Consider the following 9,529-nt stretch of genomic DNA (forward strand, 5'->3'; position numbering starts at 1 on the left):
TGTTGTGAAGTGGACAAGAGTAGAAGAGAAAGCATTTGATGCATTAAAGGGGTACTGACACCTTTTTTTGAAGGCGAGTTTACTGTGCCATACATATCTCCTTTATGCAGAGACGGCTCTGAGTAAGTGTGAAGCTCAGAAAATGCTGATAAGGTATTTTAATTTGATATTAAAGTCAATTTTTCCATGGCGAACCTACTGACATCGACACTAGCTTGACGTCAGGCTACAGTACAAATTCTGGTGACTTCACGCCGCAGTCTGGCTAGTTGTGATGACGTTAGGTACCAAAACTTCCAAGATGGCCGCTCGTGCATCACCAACGGAGCCACGGTGCGAAACAGCCATGGAAACGTCACTCTATATTGTGCGAGCACGTGACTAGAAGCTCATATCGTGTTGTGACGTCAGGGTACAGTAGGAACCGAAACTAGCTTTTAAAAACATACAGTAATTACTTTTTCAGGGCGCACTCGCGCTTAGCATTACCTTTTCTAGGCTCTTGAGGGCTTGACCTTTCATTTAACGCAAAAAAACGACAACTGAAAATATTCGTGTCAGTACCCCTTTAAAGGAGACCTATAATGAAATCTGTCAGCACTGTCGTCTCGAACGGCGAAAGTTTCCGTTACCTCACCCTCGACTAAAACGACCACAAGCACTAGCCTTCCGTCTCCTACAGACAGGAGCATAACCCTCACCGGCAGTTTATGCAAGATTCATAAGCGAACTAAGAACGGGCTTCTCGGCCTCTCGATAGTATGGCTAAGATCAAAGTGTACGTTGCCTGCCCGTTGCCTCGACGTTGCCTGCCAGTTTGACAACACCCCGGCGGCATTTTCCAACGCCCGCAACGAGAAGCTGGCCAAGTATGAGCCCGTGGCCGCCTACCTCCGCCGGCGATATCAGCGCGTCACCGTCGCCGCCGTCATCGTTGGTGCCCTCGGATCTTGGGATCCTGGCAACGACGCCATCCTGCGGCGGCTGTCCTCGCGCTCGTACTCCCGGCTCTTCAAGCGCCTCTGCGTCAGTGAGGTCATCGCTGCGTCGAGAGCTATCTACCACGCCCACGTGCGCGGTGGCCGCCCTTAGGCGTCACCGGTGTGCAGTGATTAATCAGTGCTGTGTTCGTGTGTTCCCCTGTGCGTCGCCCTTTGTGCACGTGTTCCTCTTTGCGTGGGATCCCCCGTGTGGTGTCCGACTTGCCGTGCCTCGGTGTACCGTGCTCGTGCAGTGCTACACGCTCCTCTTACGATCTCCACATCCGGGGTCAACGCGGCCCACGTCTCCAGGTCCATCTACTACCAGTAGGCTCCCTGTACTGACCCGGCCGATCCTGTCCGAAACACTCAATAAAAAGCCTCGGCCTTTTGGCTAAGATCAAAGTGTAGACCTCTCGGATTCGGACCTGCCTGCTGCCTGGGACCTGCTGCCTTGGAACCCGTGGTTGAACCTGCTGCTTATGACTTTGGTGAGATGACAGTTCCTTATTAAGTAGCACTTCGCCCCCCCCTCCCTCCCTTTCGTTACCCTTTTTTTTTGTATTTTGGCGCCTCTTTCCTCCTCTTTCCTCGCTTCCTCTTTCCACTTCCCCTTTTCTGGCTTCCACCAAAAGGGGGCGGCCCCTCCCCCCTCTCTCTCTCTCGTTGGCCTGCTACACTAACCATGTAGCAAGTCCGCCACCCCCCCCCCCTTTTTTTTTCTCTCTCTCCTCTTCCTTCCCGTTAAAGTGTCTTGTGCCGTCTTTCATTCTTGAAGTGTTTTACTATGTCATTCCAAGTGTCAGTGTGTTATGTAGTGTCCCTTCACGTTGATGTTCCCTCTGCTGAGACTGCCGCCTGCCGTCCCCTGGCCGACCATCATTGCCAGTAGGAGATGTCTTCGACACCCGGCAGCCTGAATGCCGGAGGAAGCGCGATCCAGACGAGCCCAGCCAGGAGCACGGACGACACCGAAAACCGGCCGACGCTTGACGGGAACATACTCACCATCTTATTTCCCGTGCCCAATGGTTTCAGATGTCCCATGCCAGACTGCCACGAGAAGTACGTCGGCGTCACATGGACCAGCCGGCGCCAAAGCCTCATGCGACATCTCTGGGACGAGCACAGGTTAAAGGTTAGCGCGGCCTACACCTGCACCATCTGCTCCGCAACCGACCTGGGCTACCGGCCGACCGTGCACCCGTGCATCTCGAAAGGGAGGCATGAGCTCTGGACGAACGCAACCTTCGCGCACCCATGCGCCGAGTGCTCACTGACGTTCCCCAACAAGAAAGGGCTGGACAATCATGTCCGCTCACACAGCAGGAAGGCAGCGAAGCAGCGCGCGACCCAACCGGCGACCAACGCGAGATCAACTCCGCGCGCCACCCCCGCGACGACTAGCAGCACCACCACCGCCGCCAATGAGACCAACGCTGCAGCGAGCTCACCGAGAGCAGATCCCACACTACCGGACCTAGCTCTAACAATCCTCTCTTCCCCTCTAGGTGGCACGACCGGCAACACCGCCGATGCCACAGCAACCGCGGGACCAACAACACCGACGGTCAACGAGGGGACTTCACCATCGCGAGGAATAACGAGCCCGTCTCATGACTCGCAGGACCACGAGATGGCGCCAGCCACCCCGGGCTCTGCGGATTGTGAAGAGAGCAGCGCGTCTCTGCGCAGCAGCACGGCACCGGCGAGCACGCCCAGAACCGGTCCAACAACATCGGGCCCCCTTTTCACCCCTCTTTCCTCCTCTCCCATAGCCCCCACGCACGATGCGACCAGCCGGGACGACGGGTGCCCTGCGGCAAAGCCAGCAGCAGACGAGGAGAACTCACCATCCGAGGGGTCACTGAGCGTAGCTTTTTCATTGCAGGGCGCAGAAACAGCCTCGGCTGCAGCCAGCCCTGCGGAGAATCAGCGCTCGCATACTCTCGGTGCAACGCCGCGAGATGATCAACCGATGAGCTCGACGCCAAGGAGCATCACTTCACAGAGTGTTGAATCTCCCACACAAGTGATGTCTCCAGAGGAAGCGCTACTCGACGAAGCCGGCAACGACCCGGCACCACAGGACGAGACCTCCGGCGAAATCACCCTCTCCGGCTCAATTGATGACACCAACGTGCTTGCAGAGCACACCCAGAAGATCAGGCTACTGCTTCGCGAGCCCGCCACCACCGAGCGCTGGGATGACTTCCTATCCATCTTGGACGAGGCCATCTCCACGATTAGGAGGGAGGCGAAGATCCCGGAAGCACCTGCCGCTGGGAAACCACGAGCCCCAACCAACCCGGACAACGCCCAGCAGATCCAGGGCCTGTACCGTCGAAACCGTCATCGGGCAGTTCGTGTCATCGTTCAGGGCGAGTCGAAGCTCTGCGAGCTTCCGCTTGACAAACTGGAGGAGCACTTCACTGCGACATGGGCACCGAAAGAAGCGGACACCAGCCTGCTGCTCAACAAAACTCGCCGCAGTGACATAGCCGAGATCTGCCTCGCCAAATTCACTGCCGATGAAGTTGCAGCACGTCTTCGCAAATGCGAGAACACGGCTCCCGGTGGTGATCGGATCACCTATCACCATTGGCGTACTAACGATCCCGATGCTCTCTTTTTGTCCGCAGTGTTCAACGTGTGCCTCCGGTTCAAGCGAGTACCCCCTGCCTGGAAGGAGACGCGAACGATCCTCGTTCATAAGAAGGGTGACCCGAGCGACGTCACGAACTGGAGACCCATCGCCCTTGGAAGCACAATCTCCAAGCTGTATGCGGGCTGCCTTGCGGCCCGCATGCAGCAGTGGGTGTGCGACCATGGTGTGCTCCCGCGGTGTCAAAAGGGGTTCCTGCCGCACGATGGAGTGTTCGAACACAACTTCGTGCTGCAGGAGCGTCTAGACGCGGCGCGGGCCGGCGGTGGCGACCTTTGCGTGGCGTTCCTCGACTTCGCCAATGCCTTTGGCTCCGTGCCACACAATCCACTAATCAACTCTCTTCGAGGTGCAGGTGCTGGAGAGGACTTCCGCGCCATTGTCGCGAACCTCTACAGAGGCAACACGACCCGCATCATCGCCGAGACTGGAACTACAGCTCCAGTCAGCATCTCAGCTGGCATCCGACAGGGCTGCCCACTGAGCGGCCTGCTGTTCAACCTGGTGCTAGACCCCGTCATACGGGCGGTTCAGGGAGGTGAGAAGCAACACAACGTGCTCGCCTACGCCGATGATCTAACCCCCCTTGCAGACAACCCAGGGCAGCTTCAGGACCGCATCAACGTCGTGGCGACTCTGGCCGGACAGCTGGGACTTCGGCTGAACCCGAAGAAGTGCAGAAGCCTGCACCTCTCCGGAAGGACTCCCGTGGGCACCCGGGCAACAACATTTCTCGTCGACGGCGAGGAAATCCCCCGCATAGGTGACTACGACAGTCAAACCTTTCTTGGACGCCCCGTCGGATTTAGTCTTCTGCCGGACAACTCCACAGTCGACCAAGCGATATCCGTCGGCCGCACCCTACTTCAGTCCATGCTTCCCCCATCGCAACGAATTGACGCTGTGAAAACTTTTGTCTTTCCAGCGCTCAACTTCGCATTGAGGTGCGGACAAATCGGCAAATCGGAATGGGCACGATTGGACGATGCTCTCCGGCCCCTAATCAAGAAGACTCTTTATCTTCCAGGGAACGCTGCCAACGACTACGTCTACGGCAGCGCAGCAGCCGGAGCAGCGGGCATCCCCGTCGCAGCTGACACCAGCGACGCCTGCCGAGTGGACAATGCCTTCAAGCTGTTAACATCAGCCGACCTCGAGATTCAGGAGATGGCCCTAGATGCGCTAACCAAAAATGTTTCTAAGCGTATTCGCAGGTCAGCCACCTTCGAGGAGATCTCGAGTTACCTGAGCGGCGAGCTGGGCGGAGTTTTCCAGGAGGCACGAGCGACGCAGCTCCAGTCAGTGTGGACGGAGGCACGAAAAGCCTCCCGCCGCCTGTCCTATTGGCGCCAGATCTAGAGCAGGAGTTCGTCCTCCGGACAGACGCATCAGAACGAGCGCTGGGAGCAGTCTTGTTGCAAGAAAAAGACGGCAGGTTACATCCCGTATTTTATGCAAGCAGGGGATTAAACTCTGCAGAAAGAAATTATTCGACGGTGGAAAGGGAAGGCTTGGCGTTAGTATGGGCTGTCAAAAAGTTTCACATCAATTTGTTCGGAAAGAATTTCAAAGTACAGACGGATCATCAACCGTTAGAGTTCATCAACAAGGCAAAGTTGACAAATGGAAGAGTAATGCGATGGAGTCTTGCACTGCAAGAATACTCATTTAGTGTAGAATATATTAAAGGGAGAGAAAATTTGGGGGCCGATTTTATGAGTAGGAATTGTTGGGCGGCCAAAATAGGTGTAGAGGGTAAAACAGGAAAGAGCAAAACTTGATAGCTTTAAGGGGGGAAGAGGGTTTTTAAAAATCGTCACGATTCCCTTTACCAAATTTAATGAAACTGCATAGCCTTGTTTAGTTTTCTTTGCTGATTCCAAATAAGCAATTATTCTTCAAATATGTCCATTAGTTCCAAAGTTAATTAAAATTAATTAGCATTGTTTCCGGGAACAATGCATCAAGAACTACTCATCAAAATCTTGCTTTAGGCACATAGCCGGATACGAGGAAAACATAAGCTTCACAGCGGTAAGAATACTTTTTTGATGTGTAACTATTGTGGGAGAGCACGCGCGCCCATTTCCTTTCCTTAAGGCTGGCGCGATCGCGAACTGACGGTGGGAGCCAAGGGACCACTAGGAGAGCAGCACCGTCACGCTTTCCAGACAACCTCTTCTTTCCCACCGCTCCTCACGCCAATCGTCGCATCCCGGCTCGCGGGAAAGGGAACTCGCCCTGCGAGGGAAACAACCCTCGCGGTGGGGAGGGACAGAGGAGGTGAATAAAACAACCGAGCAGACGGGTAGACGGCCTCTCTTGCTCTGCTGACCTGCGAGGTACCACGTCACCGCCCCAAGTTCTGCGAGCGGAGTTGACCGATGACGAAATCATTCGTCAAGTTACGGAGAATTCCGATGACTCCGACGCCGAGAACGAAGGGCCAGCTCCTACACAGCCAATGAGCTCGGAGTTGACGCGAGCACTGATGACACTGTCATCGGTGTACAGCGGCAACATGACGTTGACTGAAATTGAGGCAGACATGATCGCGGGCAAGCGGAACGCCATGCCAAAGAAAATAAGCGACTTCTTTGCGCCCAAGTGTTGACCTATGAGGTAGCGCCGGCCACGTCGTATTTATTTATTTTTTTTTATAAACGGCTCTTTTCAGAGCCACCTAAACGATGCATTGGCTGAATTGCAATGGGAATCTTGTACTCCGGCCGTGACCCTCTCAGTCAGCGAAAAATACCTACCAAAAAGGTGCGTTTTCACGTGCATTCGTTTTTCTGGACTGCCCGATTTTCCAGACGTTTTAGCAGTCCCCGAGGGTCCGGGAAATCGGACATCGACTGTATAGCGCCGTTTTTTTTATCTTCCTGCAACAAATTATTAATCAGGAGGCTCTTAAAAAATTGTGTAATTACTGTTTCCAACGCGAGTGCAGAAAAGAGCATTAAAGACTATGTCCCGGGTTTGCTTCTATCCGCTTTTTCATGTTAGTTGTATATTCTTTTAAATAAATTTTGTGGCTATGTTTTATTTTCACTATACTGTTATTGTAATGACTTGCCATGTGCCATATAGGCAACACTTCATTTATATTCCTTGGTATTACGTGCCAAAACCACAATATGATTACAAGGCACGCCATAATGGGGACCGGATTATTTTCCACCACTTGGAGTTCTTTAGCGTGCACCTAAAGATAAGTACACGGGTGTTCTTGCATTTCACCCCCATCAAAATGCGGCCGCCATGGCCGCGGTAATCGCACCCTCGTCCTAGGACTTAACAGCGAAACAGCTTAACCGCTGAGCTACCGCTGCGGGCAAAGCAACATTTCGATGCATGTACACACCGTAGTTTCCGTCTGATCGCCCGCTACAAAGCGCAAGGCATCATAAATAATCATCATCAACTAATATCCTCTAGCGGGCCCGGGCCGGGCCTGGTCATGAACACGCGCGCCCTGGATAAGTTTAGTAATGAACGCCAGGGCTCAGGCCGGGCCCGGGCTTGGAACTGGGCTCGGCTTCATAAAGCGGGCCCGGCCCGAAAAATCAGGCCCATGCAGTGCTCTAGGCTCACCCAGATAGGGCCGTGAGTCTGAGTTTGAGCCCCGAGTGAATCCAGATGAGAAAAATTTCAGCGAGTCCGAGCGAGTCCTGTTGAGGAAAATTTTGGCGGGTCTGAGTGAGTCCTAAAAGCAAAATATATTTCACGAGCGAGTCTGAATGAGCTCCACATTTTTTGCAGACCTATGGGTGTGTGCGTGTCTAGAAAGCAAAAGCAAGTGAGAAACCTATAACAATCCTTCGTTTTATCAGCAACGAGACCGGAGCAGTTACTGCGAGTCCCTAAAACAAGAAACTCATATGCAGTGGCATCCTTTGTGTTGAGTCAGTGCCTGTATGTTAGTTATGTTGGGTTTTGTAGCGCAAAAGCAACTAAGGCCATGCTGCGCCAGCCACATAGTGAGAAAAAAAAAAAACTAGTGGAAACAGGCACAATCGCGCCCCGGGGAGCAATAAACGAGAGTAACAAAGCGGTCACCTTCCGAGACATTCCGAGGCAATAAGTAGGAACCACCTAAAGGATGAGACCGAAACTAGGCACCGCGCGCAACCGGATATCGCTGGCACACCGCTGTAGTAAAGCATAAAAAAACGGAGAGACATCGACACACGAAAAAAATTCCATGTATTCCCAAAGATTGGCAGCACATGCCAAGCAAGAGAAATGATTGAAAAAGGCATGCTTTTTTAACACACCAGCGATGATGTACAAGTAGATCATTCACTATCTTGAAGGTGTTCGCAGAGGACTTACATGTACGTCACTGACCCCAAAAGGGTTAACCAAACCTGTGACACAGACGCCCTCCTTGTAGGTGAGACGTTGATGAAAAGGTTCAAGGAGTGAGCACTTACCGCCTATGGTGCCAGAGGATTCTCCAATACGCAACAGGTGACCCAAGCTTGTCGTGCTGCCATATGTCCACCATGTAACTAACAATCTCAAGAATGTTGCACAAAAATACAGTGTACAAGCCGAGTTCTTTGCTCAAAGCAAGCTGCTATTGCTATGGTAGCGAAGTTGGGGGTGAAACCGGAAGCAAGAATCACTCAGAACTAGACATGTGAAGCAATTTGCATCGTGCACCAATTTCTACTGTGCATGAAATTCAGTATTTTACTATTTGTATTTCTACTTTACATTTTGTCTGATCCATACCGAGTTACAACACAAGGAACAAATGGGGGCTCCGCGCACAGAACCACAGCACACCAGCCCTTTGCCTGCGAAGGAGAGTCATGCTAGCTTGTTTCCACTCGAACCGTAAGTTTTCCTCAGCTAATGTAAATACTACGCACATTTAAGAATTAAAAATTGATCATTATTACTCAAAACATTACACATTACATATGGCTGAGCAATGACGTCAGAATCCCCGACGAAGTTTACCAGGACATTCAAGTTTCTAGCGACACAAACGTGCACCTTTATGGAAAAATCAACTGTCTGACACGCTCGAGATGTGCTTGACGTCACAAAAATGAGGAAAGCACTACCGAATGGAGCATTTATGCAAATTTCTCTGTGGGAGGGACAGCAATGGCTCTGGGCAGAGCTAACATTTTTTTCTTGGGTTCTAACGAACTTGAGCCACAAAGGTTAGTGATTGAGGTGCTCCTTCTCACGCAGTTACAAATATGTATGCCAGAGAGTTCATAGTTTATTTTGCTTTCTGTTACTTAGTTGTTATTTAGAGCTTTTGTCATACGTCTGGGTGCCAAACTTTCTTGCGAGTTCCATGCTATTTCAACCTATCTGCATACAAGGCCCGGGCCTGTTCCTACTTATGTTGACTGGTTTGTCAGGGAGTGGACCTCCAGCTAATGGCACAGAGGGTATGAGCCGTACTGGGACCAAGGCCAGCAGCGGAACAAGAGTCCAGGAGAGGTGCGAACCCAGCTGAAAACGCATGCCTGGAGCACTTTCCCTAAGCCAACAAGGAACCAAGGCCAGGTAGCGCATTTTGCCGCAACCAAGCTCCCAAGGCCAGCAGTGGCAGTAGGCAGGCAGCATGCCGGGTACAGAGGGACGTCATAAAAACCCACTGGCTCACCACATCCTGGAGACGGAGCAAGTCGACAGGTGGGCCATAGCGCCAGGTGTCCCGAGGATCCCAAGGGGGCGGGAAGCCAGGATCTGAGCCCAGGCAGGAAACAGGTGTGAGCCATAGTCCTGAAAATAAAATTAAGAAAGTTGATGTGCCAGTGTTCGCACCTGGGGCACATCAGTGGTGGGACCCAAGCACACTCACGAGAACAGATCTTTAATTGAGTGATGCACGCAAAGTAACGAAGGCAAG

The 9,529-nt window shown here is 52.5% G+C and overlaps 1 protein-coding gene across 1 annotated transcript; it reads left to right on the forward strand.

Moving 5' to 3' along the window:
- Window positions 1-1,875: 1,875 nt before the first annotated feature.
- Window positions 1,876-5,004, forward strand: LOC119375423 (uncharacterized). Its single transcript, XM_049411261.1, is given in 3 exon segments — window positions 1,876-2,204; window positions 2,275-2,348; window positions 2,351-5,004. Coding segments are annotated over 3 exon segments (3,057 nt in total).
- Window positions 5,005-9,529: the final 4,525 nt, after the last annotated feature.

The sequence above is a fragment of the Rhipicephalus sanguineus genome, chromosome 11 (assembly GCF_013339695.2).
Source record: "Rhipicephalus sanguineus isolate Rsan-2018 chromosome 11, BIME_Rsan_1.4, whole genome shotgun sequence".
Classification (NCBI taxonomy): domain Eukaryota; kingdom Metazoa; phylum Arthropoda; class Arachnida; order Ixodida; family Ixodidae; genus Rhipicephalus; species Rhipicephalus sanguineus.